The sequence below is a fragment of the Dipodomys ordii genome, unplaced genomic scaffold (assembly GCF_000151885.1).
Source record: "Dipodomys ordii isolate 6190 unplaced genomic scaffold, Dord_2.0 Scaffold22, whole genome shotgun sequence".
NCBI lineage: Eukaryota > Metazoa > Chordata > Mammalia > Rodentia > Heteromyidae > Dipodomys > Dipodomys ordii.
Window position 1 is genome coordinate 1269310 of NW_012267238.1, and position 23082 is coordinate 1292391.

At 41.9% G+C, this 23082-nt stretch overlaps 1 protein-coding gene across 1 annotated transcript; it reads left to right on the top strand.

Moving 5' to 3' along the window:
* Positions 1 to 13928: 13928 nt before the first annotated feature.
* On the top strand, positions 13929 to 22659 carry Trim21 (tripartite motif containing 21). Its single transcript, XM_013014173.1, has 7 exons — positions 13929 to 13993; positions 15546 to 15991; positions 16471 to 16566; positions 17573 to 17803; positions 19932 to 19954; positions 21447 to 21547; positions 21888 to 22659. Exons 2-7 carry the CDS (start codon positions 15581 to 15583, stop codon positions 22454 to 22456), a joined length of 1431 nt encoding a protein of 476 aa, XP_012869627.1. The 5' UTR covers positions 13929 to 13993; positions 15546 to 15580; the 3' UTR covers positions 22457 to 22659.
* Positions 22660 to 23082: the final 423 nt, after the last annotated feature.

Below are 23082 nucleotides of genomic sequence, written 5' to 3' on the forward strand. Positions count from 1 at the left end.
CCACCCTAGGAGTGAGAGGCATCTGTTCATTTGGTCATCACTTATGAAATCCTTCCTAAGTGTGGGCTGGAAAACAAACTGCCTTATAACCTATTCCATCCATGGCACCCTACCCTCCTTAGAAACTCCTGGCTATCATTTTATTTCCTGGTTAGTTTGATTTTCTTTTTCTCTGAATCTAGTAGAACTGGATATGTTTTCTGAGTTGATCTGTACTTACTGTTTTAGGCTATTTTTTTATTGTAAAGGTGATATGCAGAGGGGTTACAGTTACATAAGTAATGAGTACATTTCTTTTTGAACACTGTCACCTCTTCCCCCATTTTTCTCCCATTTTTTGCCCTCCCGACCCCATCCCACACAAGATGTATAATTCATTTTCAACATAATGTCTAGTGAGTATCTCTGCTGAATTTGTTCAACATAAGTCTCATTTCTATGCTTCCTCTTGTCCTCCCCAAAACAGATAAACTTATATATAAAACAAAAAGTACAGAAATCAAAAATAGCAACAAAAAAAGAGGAGAAAAAAAATAAAATAAACTCTTGTTTCCATTTCTTGGAGTTCATTTCAATCAACATCATTTTATATGATTATATCATACCTTACCTCCAGCTCATTGGCTACTTAAGGCTTGTACATTTCATTCTGACCCTGGCTTCACAACAGGCCTGTGTCTGTAGGCTCAATTAGAAGGCAATTTCCTCTTAAATATCTCTTTTCTAGAAGTGTGTGTGTGTGTGTGTGTGTGTGTGTGTGTGTGTGTGCCAGTACTGGGGCTTGAACTCAAGGCCTGGGCGTTGTACCTACGCTTCTTTGGCACAAGGCTACAGCTCTATCACTTGAACCACAGCATGCCACTTCTGGCCTTTTCTGAGTAGTTTATTTAGAGATAAGAGTCTTAGGGACTTTCCTGACTGTGCTGGCTTCAAAACACGATCTTCAGATCTCAGCCTCCTGAGTAGTTAGGATTACAGGAATGAGCCACCAACGCCAGGCTTTTTTCATCGTTCTTACTACAAAAGCTGGAATAAGGCTAATTATTTCATTGCAGTTACAAGTAGAAATAGCTTTTCAGGGGCATCACCTAAAGAGAAAAGCAAAGCAGCAGGAATTTCTAGAAGCTCAGATTTAATATGTCACCCAAAGGAGCCCAAAGTATAATGTATGGACTCATCTATTTCCATAATTTCCCACAACACTTTTAGGGTTTCTCTCCTCAGAACAGAACTGAATCTCCATTAGTCCACTACGCATTTCACACTGTAAGTTTATATTCGTTTGAATATCCTGAAAACCACAAACTGATTCCTCTCCTCTCTCTCCAAAGTTCACTACTCAGTAACTGTTGATATGCCTTCCTTTCTTTCCTTTCAGATTCCAAGGATATTAACATAGACAAACTGTCCTACTTTCTTCATTCTTTCTGAATTCAGATTTATCGGATAAATTTCCATGGAATTTATTCTCAGAATAGTTATGAGAAGACTCACATGAACATAGACATTATCACATGAATAGAGCAAAACAAATGGCAGTGATCACATTAGTCTTAGGAGCATGATTCTCATCCTTACCGATCACAATGGTTCCATGAAAACTATGGGATCACTTCTAAGCAAAATCTTCATACTGAGTTTAAAAGTGCAAAGATCTTGTCCATACTGTATCTCTTGACTTTTCAATCACTTTTCTCCTGAGTATTATAAACTCCACTCATAAGACATGTTTCTCTCAACAAATTCAAGACATTTGATCCTTTAAAAATTAGCAAAATAGGGACTGGGAAGGTGGCTTAGTGGTAGAGTGCTTGCCTAGCAGGCATGAAGCCCAGGGTTCGATTCCTCAGTACCATATAAACAGAAAAGGCTGGAAGTGGCACAGTGGCTCAAGTGGTAGAGTGCTTGAGCCCAGAGAGGATCAGGGACAGAGCCTAGGCCCTGAGTTCAAGCCCCAAGACCAGCCAAAAATAGCAAAATATAATATATACATTGCAAAGTCCACCAAAGTATAAATCTTGATGAAATTCAACCAAGTGCAAATTATGGGATGAATTTCCAGAGCTAGTAACAGAAGACTGACAGCCATCCAAAACTCCTTGTGACTCCTTCCAGTCACTCTGACTTCTCATGGATAACCATTATCCTGACCCCCAATGCCACAGAGTAAGCAGTCTCTAAACTTTATGCAGTTGTAGCCATATGATATTCACTTGTTTTGTATCATTCTCTCAAATTAATGTCTATGTGACATCCATATTGTCTCATGTAGCAGTAACTCGTTCTCATTAATGCATATTTTTCTATTATGAGATATGCTATAATATATCCATCCTATTGTTAGTAGGTATTTGAATAATTTCAACTTCAGAGCTAATATGAGTAATGCTGCCATGAATGTTGTTAATGTATCTTATGTTCATATGTGTGGATATATATACCTGTTGGGTATATACCTAGGAGTAGAATTGCTCTAGTAGATTCTTCCAAACAGCTTTCAAAAATGATGTATACCTACATCAACACTGTCAGAGAGACAACTGTTCACATCCTCATCCATACTTGTGTTGTTTATTGGCTCTTGTAATTACAGCTATGGTGGTATTGCTTTATCATTTTAAGGCACATTCCTTGTGTTATGTACAGAGTGAGTGCCTTTTCGGATACTTACTGGCTATTTGAACATTTCCTTTTGTAAAGTCCTTTTTTAGTCTTCTACACATTTTCTACTGTGTTGTTTTCCTTTTTTCATATTGCTCAGGATGAGTTGTTTAAATATTCTAAATAACCACCATGCCTTTTTCCATTAGGTGATTGAGCCATTCTCTAACTGTAATTCTTCTGCGTGTTCTGTAACCTTTATAAGTTTTTGTTTCTTGAGTCTGTTTTCCTATTAGTAACATCTTTGTGCATGAAACAGCTTAATCTGTAACAGAAAACCTCATACACAGTGAAAACTTTACATTGGTAGCTCGCTTCCTCATTTAATAATGGTCTAAGGCTCTTTGCAGGGCATGATGTGAAAAACCAGAAAAAAAAAGATCCCTAGGATAATATCAAAATTCCAATGCTTCATCCTTTGCTGTGTTCTTCAACTATATTTTTTTGGTATAGTGTTGGGACACAACTGGCTGACAGAAAGTTCATAATGTAAGTCATCTCACCTGCCTGAATCCTCCAAATGGTCTCCCCAAACTGAGTTCACATCTGCATTGCTCTGCTTATGCCTCCTGTCACATGAATCATTCCACACATGCATACATTCTGAGCATCTATCAAGTCCATCTATCAAAGGCCATACTGTGCAACAGAAAAGGCACTCTACTCACGTCAGACTCCATAATGAGCCCTCTAAGACTCGACTTCTGCAGGAGGGGTAGTTCTCAACTGGTGATATCACAGTGGATGGCCATTTCCAAATGCCAGAAACTGTGCTGCCAATTCTATCCACCTCATTGGTAGAAGTCAAACAATAGACATTACAACAAAGGGAGGTAGCAATGAATGTGATGGTACACTCACAGAGGTCAGGGGAGGAGCCTCACATGAGAACAGGAGAAACACTTGAGTCTGGAAACGGACTGTTTGTCTTCCTTAGCATTGCACATCTAGTACCAACCACAGCACCTGCCAGTGTTGTATAGATTTGACCTACCTTTTATCCACAGCAGCCTAAAGTGATAACCACATGTCCACAATCCCAACTAAAGAAAAGGCAGAGAGCTGCCCTCTCAGGATCTGAAATAATAAGAATAATCTCTTTCAGGGGCTGGGAAGGTAGCTCAGTGGTAGAGCGCTTGTCTTGCATGCCTGAGGCTCTGGGTTCGATTCCTCAGCACCACATAAGCAAAAAGAAAAAAGCCGGAAGTGGCGCTGTGGCTCAAGTGGTAGAGCGCTAGCCTTGAGCTGAAGAGCTGAGGGATAGTGCCCAGGCCCAGAGTTCAGGCCCCACGACCAGACCCAAAAAAAAAAAAAAAAGAATAATCTCTTTCATTGTGGTTCCTAAAGATTCTTACTGTGGTAGAGTTAAGGCTACCATGATCTGCCCGATTTCTTTTCTTTTTCATCATGCTTTTTGCTTTCTGATCATCTTTTTGTGTCTGCCACATGAGCCACAGCTCCAATTCTGACTTTTTGGTGATTAATTGTAGATAAAATCTCACAGACTTTCCTGCCCGGGCTGACTTCAAACCATGATCCTCAAATCTCAGCCTCTTGAGTAGCTAGGATTACAGTGGTCTGAGCCACAGGCTCCAGACTCTTATAAATCTTTAATGTTTTAGTTTATTAAATAACAGTAAGAATCAGTAAGCAACATGCTTACTCACACGTGTACTTTAATCATATTACTTTACCTAATCCCTTAATCTTGTAGGTTATGTTTTTACTTTCTGTTAAGGAAATTAGAGTAAGAGAGGTTTGATGTCTTTCCCAAAGTTGTGAAGCTAGGTGGAAGAGTCAGGATTTAAATCCAAGTTAGTTAAATGCCAAAGCTATTCACTTAATGGCTTCACATTAGTAAAGAATGACTCTTAATTCTTTTTTGCCAGTCTTAGGGCTTGAACTCTGGGTCTAGGTACTGTCCCTGAACTTCTTTTGCTCAAGGCTAGCACTCTACTACTTGAGCCACAACCACTTCTGGCTTTTTTGAGTAGTTTATTAGAAATAAGAGTCTCACAAACTTTCCTACCCATGATTAAACCATAATCCTCAGATTTCAACCTCCTGAGAAGATGGAGACAGGAACAAAGTCAGCCCCTAAAATGAACAGTCTCCAGTCCAATCCAGACAAAAACAAAAATCAAAACAAAGCAAAAACTTAACTCCTATCACCACCAACTTCTTTCCCACCTTCCCACGTATATTGTGGCTCATTCTTGGTAGACAATGTAGAAACTATTGTCCCACCCAACAGGATCCAAGCCCTAAGAATGAGCAATACCTGATACAAAGGAGACCACATCCTCCTCCTCCTGCTCCAATGTTGTGAGATAACATAGAAGTTCATTGAAAAACTCAGTTCTTTTTTGTCATAAAAGGACAATAGCACTGAACTCCCAGAGCACTTATGAAGAGGGGAAAAGTAGGCCCTTACTAGAATGTGGTGATAACCAGACAGTAGCCTAGCAGCTCACAGCTACTATCTTGTGAAGTCTTCCCTGCTTCCAATGTGAGTGGCATCATCTCCTTTCTGCAGACAAGCAAGTACAGCCTGAAAGGTCAGAAAGTGTCAGTAATTCCATTAAGAGAAAGCAGAGGACATGTTATATGGCTCCAAACCATGCCTGGGTCTGCTCCTCTGCATTTTCATCCCTGAAAATATTTATTTCCTCTCAAAAATATTTATGGCTTGATGGTTATAAAGATTAAATGAGTGTGTATAAGTGAGTTTTAAAAAAATTCCTGCTACCTAATTAGCATTAAAATAGCTACTACTTATTGAAAATTTACTACCTCATAAAATGGATATGGTTGTCAATTTATTTTGCACATGGGAAAACTAAAGCACCCAGTGGTTAGAAAACATATCTAAGATCATCCAGTTAGAACATGAATGAGCCAGAATACAAATCCAGCCAGCTGTCACAGCCCACATGCTTAAGTACTCCATTATGCTGCTTCTTTCTGTTAATCATCATCAGGATTATTAACAATTACAATAGTGAAAATATCTACCCCCAAAGGGGAGGAAAGCATTATAGCTCTGCAGGATCTCTTCCTGTGCCTCTGCTGCCTTCTCCCCAGCCACTCACATGCGTCATTCCTTGATGGTCCCCATAGAAAAGTCCTAAGACCATAATGAGTACTTTACTATCTTGTGTGTATATTGTGTGAGTTTAACTATAGGCGCCCAGCTTAGGAAGAAGAATTCTCTACTAGAAGTTGTAATCTTTCTGAGAAACAGCCTATATGCTTGGTTAAAATGATATGTGGGGAGAAAAATGAAGAAGGTAGAGAAAGACACATGGTAGATAACCAAGAGATATGAGGAAGGATGGATAAATGAACATACAGAGAATCAGTGAAGATGGAGGAAATGAGAAACAGATTATACTTTCTTTCCTGCTCTCTTGCTCATGCAGGTTACAGAAGAGTATTAGTGCTGCGATGTTTTTTTTTTTCACCAGAATTATCCCCAAAAGTCCCAAAAAGAAATAACCCAGCTTAGATATGAATGGGGAGTCTCCACTCCAGAAGGTTTCTATAGCAACCAAGCATCTGTTTCCAGCACTCAAGGGAAAATATGAAGCATTAAACTTCTGGCTTTACCAACTGCATCCTGGGACCAAACAGGGAAGTTACATAAAAATAGATGATGACAATGCAGCCCTAACGTAGCAAAAACTATCAGGAGCCAGGAACCCAAATTTCCCCAAAGTTCATGCTAATGTGCTTTAGTCAAAATGGCCTTAATTCTGCTCTGCTCTGCACCGCTCAGAGATGAACTGCATAAACCTGTCCAAGCCAGACATTTTTACCCAGAAATTCACAGACTACCATTCCTCAGCTGCTCCTAAACAATGCATTGCACCTTCCACTGCTTTCTAGATCTTAGTGTGTGTTAGAAATGGATGCAGGAAAGCCAGGTGCCTATGGCTCACATCTGTAATCCGAGCTACTCAAGAGGCTGAGATCTGGGGATCATGATTCAAAGCCAGCCCAGGCAGCAAAGTCCCTGAGACTTTCCAATTAACCACAGAAAACTAGAAGTGGAGCTGTGGCTCAAAGTGGTAGAGCACTTGTCTTGAGCAGAGAAACTCAAGGACAGCACTCAGGCCCCAAGTCCAAGCCTCATGACCCACAAAAAAGAAAAAAAAAAGAAAGAAATGAATGCAGGAAGTGAGAGAGGTCCTTGTTCTCCACATTTCCTTCCTTCTTACCATTTACAAACTAGGAGATACTCAGAGGCTACTGTTAAGTATTAACGTGGCATTTAGATCCCGAATGCTGTTAATAAAATTCTAATGAGATCTAATTACAGGAACAAAATCAGAGTATCTCATAAGGACTTCTTAGTTTCTTTATGAATTTTGGATTGATACAAGAAAAAATTGCAATTATTAAGTAAATTTGATCCTATCAGTCTTTTTCCTGTTCTATTTAATCACTTCAAATATTTTTGTTAAATTAATTTGTTTTAATTCCTTTTCTCTTATTAACATACATTAATTGCATAAGGAAGTTTTATTATGCTATTTCCATATAAGCATCTGATGTATTTTAATCAAATGTACCCCTTTAATCACTCTTTCATATTCCCTCTCTTCCCTTTCTAAACAGTTTAATGGATCTCATTATTCTAGATTCCTTCAAATCTGACCATATAAATATCACCTTAGTTTGAAAGCTAGTGACAAATCTTTTATTATATTTAACCAGCAAAGCCAAGATCTGAAATGAGTCAAAATATATCTAGTATTGGAAGATACTGAAGATGATCAATAGATAGATAGAGATAGATAGATAGATAGATATAGGTAGATAGATAGTTATAGATAGATAGATAGATGAAGCAAGAAAAAGAAAATAAGGAAGAAAGAGAAGAGAAGAGAATCAACATGGTCTACAGGTTTTCTCCTATAAAAATCACTAGAAGCTGTTAATACTTTTTAAATGGGCCTTGCACTCTTCTCTCCAGGATTAATAGAAAGTCTGAATAAGGGAGTCTAAGCTATCCACAATTGTGGTTTCCCACTAGGTTCCTTGAACATCTTCAGTAGCATAAATAATATATACTCTATTAAAACATATCGTCTTATCTATTTGGAAGCTGAAACATATTGACATATCGCATATATTGTGTGCTAGGTAGGCAGCCCCAGGTTAACAATGTATGTTCTAAGTTGGGTGTAGTGGTACATACCTGTAATCCCAGCATTCAGGAAACTGAGCCAGGAAGGTTTGAGAACAAGACTAGTCTTGTACTCAATGAGTTCTTATCTCAAAAACAAAGAAAAAACAAGGCATCGAGCTTTGAATACATATTTTCCTACTTATTATCTATAAAAAAAAAAGCTGTCCGGTTCTGCTTGTGTAATCACTGAAGAAGATCCTGAAGAAACGTGCATAAATTGCTATTGAACTATGCATAGATTTAACCAGTTGGTTGAGGATTAAGAATTGAAAGGAGACAGTATTTCTGTTCAGCATGAAATAACCATGTTCTTGGGCCCAGACAATTAAGAAAAATAGCCAAGCCCACACAGGCCATGATGTGAGAAACTCTTCACACATGCCCACTCAAGCCCATTATATTATAGGAACTGAAGATAACTGTTACCTCTCAGACTATGGAAAGACCCAGAGGGAAGTTGCCTGCCCTAAGGAGATACCATTCATGGCTGCTCAGCAGTAGAATTGCTGGTACAAGCTGGTAGTAAGGCGTTGGCAGCCCTCAGCCCAGGCTCAGCCTTGATACCCTCATCTCTGCACGTACCATAACTCCAGAACTCATGTCTCCTCTCCTCAGTTCCTCTGCTTGTGAAAAGCATGTCTTGTTTTGTCTTAAAACACCAGTAACTTATAATCTTTCTGGTAGACATAGAGAAATAACAGGTCTGTTGGGATCCAAACACAAATCCATGAGATTTACGTAGCTGATCTTCCTGAGCCCCCTGAGTTCTGGGCCAGGCAGCTCTGGGACTTGGGGGGAAGTAAAGGCAGTACATTGGGACGGTTAAGCATCTGATGTGTTTTCTTAGGAGGCACTAAGATTCGCAGTCCTGAATACATGCTCTTCCCAAAGAGCTATCCCTATGAATGGCGTAGACACGAATGAAGGTAGTCAGAGGTCAAGAAGATAATTAGAAACTGGGACACACCCTGTCCTTCTGGGGGAACAGAGATCATAAGGAATTTCTACTTCTAAAAACAATGAGCATACTGTTGCCAAGTTCTGCCAAAAGATATTAGTCAATGTAGCCAGAGATGTGTGTGAATGCTTTAGATGGGGAAGCATGTTAGGAAAACTGTGGCTCTCCATCTGACTTGAAGGTTGTAGTTAAGGAACAAGGATGGTTGGAAAGGAAGCTATACTGATGAAGCAATCTCTCTTTCTCTCCCAGTAATATCCTTGGAGATCTTGCATCAAGTGTGATGTAGTGGAAAACCTATCATCTATTTTTGTCACTTGCTAGCTATGTGATAATGAGCAAATTACTTCCCCCTCTTAGTCTTTATTTGTTAGCTTGGAATAATGGCTGCTTTGTGGGATCATTGTTAGAATTACAGTAGGATCTATGAAGGTATTTAAAAATTGGCTGATAAGCTCACATCTGCCCTTTTTACTTCCCAACGGAAAGAACTGGATTCTTCTATACACAACATATCACACTAGCCTTCCCACATGAATTGGTTTGGATTTTTAATAAACTTTTTATTTGGAACTGATTTTAGATTCAGAGAAAAGTTGTCTGGAGAGGGTGAAGAGTTTTTGTATGTCATTGCCTCCGTTTCCTTAATGTGAACATCGTACATCAGTGTATTTGTCAAAACTATGAGGTAACGAATGCTTCGCATTACTACTGACTAAAGTCTACACTTCATTTGAATTTCATGATTCTCCCACTACTTTTTCTTTTCCTATTCCAGAATCTGACCCAGTACATCACATTGCATGTCGTCATTGTGGCTCTTCAGTCCCCTCTCTTCTGTAATAGTTTCTCAATCTTTTCCTGCTTCCGTGACCTTGAGGATCTTGATAAGTACCAGGGAGGCCTTGTATAGAAAGTGAGTGTTTTTAATTCACCGTCTTCAACCAGCCCCCTTCTCATTGCATTATGGAGAGGAAAACAATCTAGAGGTAACATGCTGTGATGCAGGTGTTCTAAAGTCTTTTCATTCCCCTGTATGCCCTAATATGTCCTGGAAACTAGAAAACAGTATATCCAGGTTTGGTCACCATTTGGCTACTAGCACATTCTTCCTACCTGCCATCCCATCTGCCCGCTAAGAACTGTACACCAACATATGATTTCAACCTATTATGCACTCTACTTCCATGTATTGAGATTTAAGTCAGAAATATTTTATGTTCTAAAGTTAAGAAAATATTTTTGAAATGACTCAGACCTGTGTTTAACTAAAATGTACCTTCTGCTGAAACCTTCAGTTTCTGTAGAATTTTACTCTAGGATTCTTTGTTGGCTTTAAAACTAACAAAGGGGAAGGACATTTGATCAAGATGCATTGTACTTGTAAACTGACAGGTTGAATTGAAACTTCTTTGTACAACTGCTTAAAGATAATTTTTAAATGAATATGACAAGGCCTGGTTGTCTCTCAAATCTTAGATGAAAGGGGAAAGTATAAATGAAAGTAAACAGGTAAAACACAAGATTGATTCTATCTGCTCATGGAGAGACTACCTTCACTCTGCTCATTCTGAAGTCTATATTATCCAATCATTATTTTAAATGGTTTGCACAATTGGAGTTTCTTTTACTTACTGTGTTTTGCCTACAGGTTAGCCAGGTATCAAACCAACCTCAAGTATTTTATGAACCTAAAAGACAGTAGACCATGTATTAAAAAAATGAATAGCAAGTAAGAGGGAAGTAAGGAAATCTTTATATAAGGAAGGATTATTTAGAGTTCATATTTTAAGGGTATGTTGGCCTCAAATATGTAAAAATAAAAGGCTGGCCATCATTATGGCTAATACCATTATAAATCGAATCAGGCAAGACCTAAGTTCCTAACTAACCAAGTAGCTCTAAGACAATTTTATCCATTCCCACTATGTAAAACTAAATGATATTTGCAAAACACTAAGTAGGTCTTTAGCTTATGTGCTCTCAGATCCACTTCTTTTCCCTGCTCTGTTCTTCATTGCAAGAGAGCTAATTACACCTGCTGGAGGTCCCAGGATTTCTTACAATCTGGTTGCCAACTGGATTTATGCATTGCAAATATTGAAGACAGGTTGATCAGATCCTCTAGGAGTTGAGGGAAGATGGAACTAGTGATACTCTGTTTAGAAGCCAATGAGAGGTTAAAAAAAAAAACAGGCAATCAGAAGTGGGTAAAGGGGAAGAAAGACAAGGAAAATGCAGAATAAGGCAATGGACTTCATTATCACACTGAATAAGAATTCGAAATTACTTTCAAAGAAGACACAGCAGATCCCTCAGCCGGCAGGCTTGCTCATCAGAAGAATTACAAGGAGGAATGGCACCTTGAAATAGTAAAGAATAACTTCAGGATATATTAATTGTCATAAGATAGAACATGAAAGTTAGCAACCCTTTATTTTGCGGGGGAGGGGGGAAGGAGCAGGCGTTGTGGGGCTTGACTCGAGGCCTGGGCTCTGTCTCTGAGCCTCTTTGTGCTCAAGGCTAGCACTCTACCACTTGAGCCACAGCGCCACTTCCAGCTTTTGAGTGGTTAGAGATAAGAGTCTCATGGGGACTTTTCTGCCTGGGCTGGTGATCCTCAGATCTCAGCCTCCTGAATAGCTAGGATTACAGGTGTGAGCCATTAGCACCAGCTCTCTCCAACTTTTTAAATTTTTTTTATTATAAAGATACTGTACAGAGGGTTTACAATTACATGAGTAAGGTAATGAGTACATTTCCTTTCAAGCATTATTACCCCCTCCTTTGTTTTTCCACTACTATCCCTTCCCTCCCCATTTCTCTAACTCCTCCCTCCACCCCCCAGAAGCTGTAACCATATAAGATGATACTAAGCAAAATGAACCCCAAGATAAGGACACACGAGGATTTTTCTTTGTCTCCTCAATTTTTATTAGCCTACATCAGTTGTACAAAGGGGTTTCATTGTGATGTTTCCACATACGCATATAATGTACCTCAATGAAACCCATTCCCTCTGTCCCTCCTCTCCTCTCCCCTCCCTCCTTCTTGGACCATTTCAGAATTTTTTTGGTTGGTCTTAAGGCTTGAACTCAGGGCCTAGGTACTGTCCCTGAGCTTTTTTTGCTCAAGGCTACCACTCTACCACTTTGAGCCACAGCTCCACATCCAGTTTTCAGGTAGTTAAAGACAAGAATCTCAAGGATTTTCCTGCCCAGGCTGGCTTTTGAACCATGATCCTCAGATTTCAGCTGAGCAGCTAGGATTGCAAGTGTAAGCTGTCCGTCTTAGAAATTTTTAGATGAACAGTTTAGTGCCACTGAGAACGTTCACACTGTTGCGCAACCATTCCATTGTCCACTTCCAGAGCTTTTCTTCCTTTAACATTTTTATTGTTTTGAGTAGGTGTACAAAGGAGGTGTAATTTAATAAGGCAGTTTATGAATACATCTTGATCAGTGTCACCCCTTCAACATTCTTATCCCCCTTCAACCCACCCCTTCCCTTACTTTTCTTAATTTTGTGGTATATACAATGAATTCTCATCCAGAACTTTCCTTATCCTGAGCTGAGATGCTCTACCCATTAAACACTAAATACACACATTTCCACCACTCTACTTTTGGTTTCTATGCATCTATGCACTTTAAGTGCCCCTTGTAAGTAGAACCAAAGCATTTGTCCTGTTCTGACTGGTTATTTCACTTACGTACTTAGTACAGAGTCCTCTACATTCATCCATTTGACATTATATCAGAATGGGCTTCCTCTTTAATTCTGACATGTCGCTGACATTTTGTTTATCCGTTCATCTGTCGATGGACTGTTGTCTGCTTTCCCCTTTTGGCTATTTGGTTTAATGATGTGCATCAGATCAGGTTAGTTAAGCTATGCTTAAATAGTGGAGACACTAAAGCTGAACAGAGTAAAGCTATTTGCTGGGGGTGACATAGGCAGAGGAATCGGTTGATGTCCAAGGTCTGGGGAGGGTCCTCACTGTAGGGATAACCCACAGAAAAACAGAAACTTCCATGCAGCCAGCATTTGGTATTCATTTACTACCCAGAAGGGTGTCAAAGCCAAATTTCTTACTTCCTTCCAACCTAGACATTTACCTTTCTTTTTTTTTTCTGTCCTCTATAAGTTAAAAATCATTAGTTGAACTTTCATTAATATTTATGGATCTAGGAAATGCAAACTTTGCCAGTACCTGTGGACTCCAGGCTCTTCAACCTTTGGTTGTAGACTTACCCCCAAGGTCTCTGTAAGGGTTTTCAGCCTTGAACTGGAGATACACCAATGGTTGGTCTCTTGTTCTGAGGCTTCTGAGGACTTGGCTGGGAGTGTGCACCCAAAATGACATTCTAAGGATTTTTTAAATATGTTTTATTGTTACTGTGGAGATGATTACAGAGGGGTTACAGTTATGTGAGTCAGGTAAAGAGTACTTTTTTTCGTGGGGCCTGAACTCTGGGCCTGGGCGCTGTCCCTCAGCTCTTCAGCTCAAGGCTAGCGCTCTACCACTTGAGCCACAGCGCCACTTCCAGCTTTTTTCTTTTTGCTTATGTGGTGCTGAGGAATCGAACCCAGGGCCTCAGGCATGCAAGGCAAGTGCTCTACCACTGAGCCACCTTCCCAGCCCCAAGAGTACATTTCTTTTTGAACCATGTCACCCCCCCCCTTCCCTTGCTCTCTCCCAGTTTGTTCCTCCCTTCCCCACCCACCAATCATATAGTTCATTTTCCACATAATGTCAAGTGAGGACCACCGCTGTATTTGTTCACACCTTGTCCCACCTTTCCTGTGCCCCCCCCACCTTCCCAAAGACAGATGAACAAACAAGACAAAGGAGAAAGACAACAAAAACAGCAATCTCTTGTTTCCATTCCTTGGAGTTCATGTCGTAAAATGTTGTTTTCTATGATCTCAAAAGACAGAATATTCTAAGTTTCCTTCGGTCCTGTACCCAGGAAGCTCAGGCTAGGACAGCCCAGCCTCGGAGCCCTCCCTCTCCCTGCTCCGCCTTCTCTCCTCCTCCCATTTCCCCTCCTCCATCCCTCCCTTCTCCGCCTCTCCCTCCCGCCCCTGCCAAGGCTCCTCCTCTTTGGGACACTCCTCTGAGAGGAAATTGAAAGTGAAATAAGGAGCTGGCCACCGACTCGGAGTTCCCTGGGAAGGTGAGTGAAGCCTCCTGATCGTGGTACCCCGCCCTGCCTAGGGACCCTCATCCCCTGCCCCAGATCCGAGGGTCTGGTCCCCTCCAATCACATCCCTCCCACTTGTCCCTGCTTTGAAGCTGGGTCGCTCTAAGTGGCCCAGCGTCAGCCTGCCTACCTGGGAGGGGGCTGGGCGCTGAGTGTGACTTCAGTCTCTGCTGCTAGGGATCTGGCTGTCCGGTTGCTGCTTGCATCTGAGCTGGGACACTGCGTGGGGGCAGTGGAGGGGGAATCCAGACCCTAACCCAGTCCAGAGGACCGCTGGAAATCTGATGGAGGGGAGGGATGGCCTGCTTGGGGTGGTCAACTAGAAACTTACGTGAGTTCAGGGCTAGAGGAAACTGAGACAGGAATTAATTTTTTTTGGGGGGGGGGGAATCCGGTCGTGGGGCCTGAACTCTGGGCCTGGGCACTGTCCCTCAGCTCTTCAGCGTCTACCACTTGAGCCACAGCGCCACTTCCAGCTTTTTTCTTTTTGCTTATGTGGTGCTGAGGAGTCGAACTCAGGGCCTCAGGCATGCAAGGCAAGCACTCTACCACTGAGCCACCTTCCCAGCCCAGGAATTAAATTTTGAGCAGCACAGAAAAAAAAAAAAACTCAGATAATTGCTCACTGCACACGCATGTGTGAACACACATACACATATACACGTTTATATGTACACTTATAAGCACATGTGCCTATATACACCTATAGAGGTACATACCCATGCACATATATTTTATATATGATAATACACATATGTGTGTATTATGCATGTGCTCTGTAGCCATGCATCCCTCAACCTTAAGAACAAGGATCTAACCTGAGAAATTTAGCATTTGGGCAAATCTCATGGGTAGATTTAGGTTAAGCTAGACATCGCTGTTACACACCTAGGCTATAGGGTATAACCCATCATGACAGTATTATATACTGTATGCAGTCCATCATTGACCAGAATACCCTGGGGCACATGACTGCACATGGCATAGCACCTCCGTGAAACAAGGACAATGCACAGCAAACGGTCACTGTTACGATTAGCTTCTCTGTAACACAGATGTATGATAGGAGACAAGGGACGGGGTCAGCATGGACAGTGAGGATGTACGCAGGGATGGATATGACGCATGATTTCTGGCATTCCCACCACTTTTCTCTGCTTCTTCTGGAAACTTGGTTTTCTCTTTTTGTTGGTCTGGATCAATGGGCCAGACTATGGAGGAAAGTCTCTGGTTGATATTCTTGCTTTCCCTTGTCTTTGCCTCTCCAATTTTATTCTCCCACATGTTTTTCTTCACATTGTTTCGGGGAAGTTGGTGTTTGGAGACAGGGTCTGGCTGTGTCACCCAGGCTGGCCTGGAACTTGCTGTGTAGTTCAGATTGGTCTCAAAGCCTTGATCCTCCCTGTCTCCAAGTCCTAGTGCTCAGATTACAGGCCTGTGCCACCACACCTGGCTTGTTTTGTCTCACTCCCCTCCGTCCCCCCCATGCAAATCTTTTCTCTGTCTTCTCTCCCCACCCCTCAAGGTCTGGACAGTGCCCCTTCTCAGGACATCACCACAATGGACACAGAAATGCCCCTGGCAAAGATGTGGGAGGAGGTCACCTGTTCTATCTGCCTGGATCCCATGGTAGAGCCCGTGAGTATCGACTGTGGCCACAGCTTTTGCCAGGAATGCATCTCTCAGGTCGGGAAAGATGGAGGCAGTGTGTGTCCGGTGTGCCGGAAACACTTTCTGTGCAAGAACTTCCGGCCCAACCGACACCTAGCCAACATGGTGGACAACCTTAAACAAATAGGCCAGGATGATACCAAGAAGGGCACACAAGAGAGACAATGTGTGACTCATGGAGAAAAACTTCACCTGTTTTGTGAGGAAGATGAACAGGCCCTTTGCTGGGTGTGCGTCCAATCCCGGAAACACCGAGATCACACCATGGTCCCTATGGAGGAGGCTGCTCAGGTATACCAGGTGAGTCCCTAATGCCAACACAAACAGGTATAAAGGTAAATCCTGACACATGCCTTGTTCCCCCAAAGAGGGGATAGGAGTGAGCTGCCTCTGGAGTTGAGAAACTGGGAAATAAGAGAAGATTTCAGGCTAACCATTAACCTTCTCATTCCTCTGAGTAGGAGCTTTGCTATCAGGAAATGCTAGAAAGATCATGTTTACTCTCAGCCTCCTGGCGAGTTGAGAATGAGTAATGCCTCCCTCCCCCATTCTACCACCCTAATGGGGTAGCTCTGGTTTGTAAAGCACACTTTTTCCAAAGCCTTTCGGCATTCCTATTCCAGTCAGACTCTAGTTCTCTTTCTTTCCTCCCCTCAATTAGGTTTTTTCCAAGAATTACAGTGATCAAGCCATACTCCTATACACATACACACACACACACACACACACACACAATTTCTTAATCTGTAAGAGAATTAACCATCTCTTTTATTCCACAGGAGAAACTCCAAACAGCCTTAGTAAAACTGAGACAAGAGCAGATGTTGACTGAGAAGATGGAAGCGGATCTTGCAATGAAGAGAGAAGACTGGAAGGCAAGAGCCCAAAGTGTGGGCAGGGTCCAAGGACTTAAGCTCAAGAAACCCTTAACCAAAGTTTTTTCTTATCTAAGTAGTGATGGAGTTGGTATATATCTAGCTCTCCAAGAACATCTCTCCTAGGTCTCCAGATACAGGGAAGTAAACTTTCTCTCAAAGAAAGCTCCCACTGAGGTACAAAGATCAGAAATAACTGCAAAAGGTGCTGATGCTGAAAGGCTCAAGCTATTTTTTTTAAAGTCCCCACCACTCTGAGCCCAATCTCAGATGAGTATAGTGAAAAGCCCAACCATTAGGCCTTTTAGAAAATGGTAGAGAAGAACTGTGAAAAGACAGACTGTAATGATCCGTCGAGTATTGAGGTAGGAAAACCAGTCTGGCCGCGTGGTTGCTTAGCCATGACCAGATCACTGGTTTAAATTATAATGGAAAATAAAAGCCTGTTCCGCACTTGTGATTTGCTAGTAGGATTAGAATAGAAGGAATTTACAACCAGTAAACATCAGAAGAGAAAGATTTGGGATTGAGGAAGATTGGAGCCCGGCCATGGTCACAAAGGAGATCATTCTGTGTCATTAGGTGACCTCCAGTTGCCAACAAGAACAGACAAGCAAAGAATATCCACACCCACCCTTAACCCAGGACTTACAAATAGTATCAGGAGTAGGGATGGGTTTTACTCTCTAACTCACTGAGGTTGAAAGAAAACAGACTCATTTGGGTAGTGACTAGGTTTTGGAAAAGAGGTTTAGAAAAGAATCTGCTGGTGTCAGCAGTTAGTATAGCTGTGGTTGTAAGACAAATCAATGAGCCCCATCAATGCCATTTTCCCTTACCCCAGGAGCCTCACCCACTCACCTGCCTATCTCCCCTGCAAAGTTGAGTGTCCCATGTTTTCCCAAACATAACCAGAAGGATGAGTCTCCAAGAGAAACACTTCCCTCTCCAAAGATCATGAACATTCATTAAAAAAGCTATCTCTTTCCTTTTCTTGACACCAAAGAGGAAGGTTGAGACACACAAACTGAGGATTCACGCCGAGTTTGCACAACAGAAAAGCTTCCTGGTTGAAGAGGAACAGAGGCAACTGCAGAAGCTGGAGAAGGAAAGGAGAGAAGAGCTGAGACTCCTTGGGGAGACAGAGGTGGAGCTAGCGCAGCAGAACCAGGAACTACAAAAGCTAATCTCAGAGCTGGAGTGGAGGAGTCGGAGTTCAGCATTGGAGATGTTGCAGGTAACACTAGGAGAGAGATTCAAAGAGTAACTGAGAAAAGCTAGTGCTCTCTGAAGCAACTGTCACAACAAATAGAATCCTAATCCTTGGGGTAGTCTTAAATTGGAATTCAGCTCATGAATGGTATGCACTCAAGGCATAGAAGGCTATAGATTTAGGAAGAAATATTCTGCACAGCAAAAAACAGGAACCAACATCTTTGGAAAGTGTCTAACATATAGCAGGTGTGGGAAACTTGAGAAAGTTCCTTAGTCTTTCCGGGAAGGCATTAAGTTTCTTACACCTTAAAGAGATTATGTGTGTGTGTGTGTGTGTGTGTGTGTGTGTGAGAGAGAGAGAGAGAGAGAGAGAGAGAGAGAGAGAGAGACAGACAGACAGACACACACACAGACACACAGACACACAGACAGACAGAGACAGAAACAGAGACAGAGGGGGGGAGGTATACTAGAGCTTGAATTTAAGGCCTGAGTATTGCCCCTTATCTTTTGCATTCAAGGCCAGCATTCTGCCACTTAAACCATAGTTCTACTTCCAGTTTATTGATGGTTAATTGGAGATGAGAATCTCCTGCCCAGGCTGGCTTCAAACTGCAATCTTTAGATCTCTGCTTCCAGAATAGCAAAAATGGCAGGTGTGGACCACCAGTAGTGTCCAGCTTAAATGGATTTTTTCTAACATTTCATACCTAAAAGTGCTGTGAGAGAATTAAATGAGAAAATCCACTAAAGATTTCAAATGAATATCTGCCTGTAATAAAAATTCATTTCATTGTTCTAGTCTTTTCAGTTCAGTCTAATGAGACTGAACTGAAAATTGAGAGTCAGTACCTTCATTCACTAGTTCTCTGCATCATATGCATTATGGAAATAACTTGGATCATTTTTTTCTTTGCCTAAATCCAGTTTCTTGATTTCTGAAAGTATGAAATGACCAGACAATCAAGAATTCTCCCTGTTAGTCATACATGCATCTTTATACTTACTGTTTCTCTGAACTACTAAATGATCCTAACATAATCTTTATATTATCTTACTGTTTTTTCCTGAAAATTTAGCCTAAAACAATTTTTCCCAAAGATGTACTAGCTAAGATATCATCTACTAATGTTACTGGATCTTGGGTGGTAGGGGGAGTGTGGGAGAAGAGTCATTCTAACTTATTTCTACCAGCAATCATAACTGCTCATTCTTAGCTAGCACTCTCCAGAATTCAGGTAGGAGTAAGAATCCCATTTCATAGATGACAAAATGAAGAAGAGATACGAAGAGACTTAGTGAAACATTAAAGCTAAATGACTTGATTGGGTGCACTGGAGTGGTAATTAGCAGAGTTCAGATTAAAATACGGACATAACTTTTTAAGAAAGCATCGATGCCCATTCTGCTGGAAATCATCTGGCCTCCACCAGTGATATGTCGGCCTCACTTTGGGAATCTCTGGACTTCATGGGTTCAGAAGTCCATGCTCCTCTAACATTCTAGAGTTCTTTTTCCATACTTTCTGTCCCTTGGTTAGTGTCATGAAGACTTTTTTCTTTCTGGCTGTACAAAGAAACTGATTGTATTCATTTCACTCACCAGGCTCTCTTCTGCCCCATATTGAATTTTTAGATGCCTTTTTGACTGGGCTTAGGTGCTTTTCAGATGTAAGACTCCCCAATCCCTGCCAAATAATATTCTCAGTTGGTTTAACTTCATATACAGGAGAGAGCTATAACCAACCAATAAGGTACAAGATAAGAGATTAACCAACCAATCCTTTCTCCCCAAACAACTCAAGCCCACAATTGAGAGGGACCCGTTTCTGGGCATCTGACTTTGGCTGTTTCTCCCAGCAGCCATCTCTGGGTTTCTGCAACCGAGAATCTGGTCTTCCTTGTTTGTTTTCTGAATCAGAATCCTTAATCCGAAGGTCTTTTTCTAGTTATAAATCATACTCATGCTGGGTTCCTGGTTACTCTATAATATCCATGCATCCTTTCTGATACAAGCTGCTCTGACTTGTCTAGAGAAGTCAGATCGAAGCCCTGAGGACCACCTGGTGGGAGCATGTCACTTTCATGTGTGAAATCTCAATAGTGGACCAGCATCTCCAGCACTTAACTCTCTGTCTCTTTTTTCCTCAGGAGGTGAGAACTGTCCTGGAAAGGTAAGGATATGCTTTCTTCCTTAGCAGAGAGGGTAGAGAAAGGCATCTCTTCCTATGAAAAGGGTTATTGAGTTGGGAATATGTGCACTGAAATTTCCCCTGTTCCTTTCTATTTATTCTCGAAGAACTGATCTTCTATTTATTTTTTTAAAAAAATCTGAGCCGGGCGCCAGTGGCTCACACCTGTAATCCTAGCAACTCAGGAGGCTGAGATCTGAGGATCATTGTTCAAAGCCAGTCCAGACAGGAAAGTCTGGGAAACTCTTATCTCCAATAAACCCCCAGAAAACCAGAAGTGGCACGGTAGCTCAAGTGGTAGAGTGCTAGCCTTGAGCTGAAGAGCTGAGGGACAGCGCCCAGGCCCAGAGTTCAAGCCCCATGACTGACAAAAAAAAAAATCTGGTCCCAGAAGACTAATAAATAGTCATCTCAATTGAAAAATTCCCCTGACTTATAATTTCTTCACATAGTTTGGTCCAACAAATAAGGGCATCTGAAAACTTCTGAGTCTATAATTTCCTGGACTCTTTTTTTTTCTGTTTGTTTTTTAGAAGCACTGGGACTTGAACTCAGAGCCTTGCATTTTCTAAGCAGGCACTGTATTACTTGAGCCATGCACCTAGTCCTTTATTGCTTTAGTTAGTTTTCAGATAGAGTCTCATATTTTCAGTAGGACTCCCTTAGACTTAGTCCTCCTATCTATACCTCCTGCTGAGATGAGTGCATGCAGCACCATACTAAGTTTATTGATTGATATATAATCACACTAACTTTTTCCTCAAGCCACAATCCTCCCAACCAGTACCTCATGAGTACCTTGGATTATGGGCATAAACTACCACACCTGGCTAAGAGACTCGTTTTTGTTTGTTTGTTTTTGTGTAGGTCCTAGGGCTTGAACTCAGGGCCTTGACACGGTCCCTGAGCTTTTTTTCTCAAGGCCAGCACTCTACCACTTGAGCCACAGCTCCACTTCTGGCTTTGAGTGGTTCATTAGAGATAAGAGTCTCACAGACTTTCCTGTCCAGGCTGGAATTGAAACTGATCCTCACATCTCAGCCTTCTCAGTATCTAGGATTACAGATATGAGCTACTAGAACCTGGCAAGATACTCTTTATAGCTGGAAAACTCCCCGAATGAGCCATGAGTAAGATCTGCAGCATGAACAAGAGTCCTTGAGGGTATTACAGAAGCAACTCAGCCTGTTACCAGATGCCTGCCTAGCTGAGAAAATGAAATAGAATGCATTTGCACATTAACCTGAGCTTTAGAGAGACCAGATGGACTGTCTATGTACTATAGACATTCCTGGACCAGGAACTCTTCAATTTAAACTAAATCCTACTTTATTTTTGCCTTTTATCTGGACACTTGAGTATAACAGGTGTTTGTAAATTTGTATTGAATTAAATTCTCAAAATCTTCCACAAAGATGGTCCTTGGGCCCTGGGGGAAGGGTTCAGAAGGGTCTCAAACTCTCTTTCCCCCCAGGATTGAGTCCTGGAACCTGAAGAAGCTGGACATTGTCTCCCCAGACATAAGAAGTGTGTGCCATGTGCCAGGGCTAAAGAAGATGCTGAGGGCATATGGAGGTGAGGCAACTTCTAAGAATTGTGGGGCTGAAACAGAAGGAGAGAATGGGAGCGCTGAGTGGATCTAGGCTCAGAGAGAATAGACAGAAGGTAACATGGAGGAAAGGTAAAGGGTTGGGGTAGGTGGGGCAGAAACAGATTAAGGAAATTTCCATCAAAGATTAAAGAAAGAGCCTGAGTTGTTTGTGTATCATTTTCTCACAAGATAAACTTCAAGGTTACCCCTCTTATCTTTGGCGTTGACACAAATCCACAGGCCCTTGGTTACGGACCCACCCCATCCCTTCCCCCCCTCTCCCCCACACACACCCCTATCACCATCTTTCTCGTCGTTCTGCAGTATACATCACTCTGGATCAAGACACAGCCAATCCATGGCTCGAGCTTTCTAAGGATCGGAGACAAGTGAAGCTTGGAAACATCCAACAAAAGGTGCCCGAGAGTGAAGAGAGATTTGATAATTACCCCATGGTCCTGGGTACCCAGATCATTACCTCTGGAAAACTCTACTGGGAGGTAGATGTGACAGGAAAAGAGTCCTGGGACCTGGGGGTTTGTAGGAACTCTGTGCAGAGGAAGGGACATTTTTTGCTCAGCCCTGAGAATGGCTTCTGGACAATTTGGTTGTGGAAAAAGGACAAGTATGAGGCTGGCACCTGCCCTCAGTCCTCTCTACACCTTCAGGTGCTGCCATGCCAAGTCGGCATTTTCCTGGACTATGAGGCTGGTATTGTCTCCTTCTACAATATCACTGACCACGGCTCCCTCATCTACACCTTCCCTGAATGTAATTTTGATGGGCCTCTGCGGCCCTTCTTCAGCCCTGGTTTCAATGATGGAGGAGGAAACGCAGCCCCTCTAACCCTTTGTCCACTCAAAATGGGAAGACCAGAATCTGCTGATGACTGAAGGCTTTCTCAGGACACTTCACCCCCTTCCTGTTGGTATCCCCACTCAGCCACGAACTCTGCCTCCTTTTCTCATTAACTGTCAAACCCCTTTTCTTACAGAGGTATCAGGATCAAGCACTGAAAGTTAATGTCAAAAACCTTCAACACGATATTCCTGTCCTAGAGTCCGTTATAATTCCATTTACTGAAGCATACGCCTCAGATTTGGCCCAAACTCATGTGAATCAATTTTTAGCTGGACACCAGTGGCTCACACCTGTAATCCTTACCACTCAGGAGGTTGAGACCTAAGACAGGGTTCAAAGCCAACCCCAGGCAGACAAATCCATGAGATTGCTATCTCCACTTAACAAGCAAAGAGCCAGAAGTAGAGGCATGACTCAAATGGTAGAGTACCAGACATGAATGAAAAAGACCAAACAAGAACAGGAGGCTCTCAGTTCAATCCTCAATACTGGCACATAGGCACACACACACACACACACACGTGCACACACACACGCGCGCGCGCACACACACACACACACAATGTTTCTACCTCCATTTCATGCGTTGTTTTGTTTCTTCTCTCTGCCTTCAGGCTATTGCCTTTGGTCAGATCTCCATTTATTATATCTTTCAAAG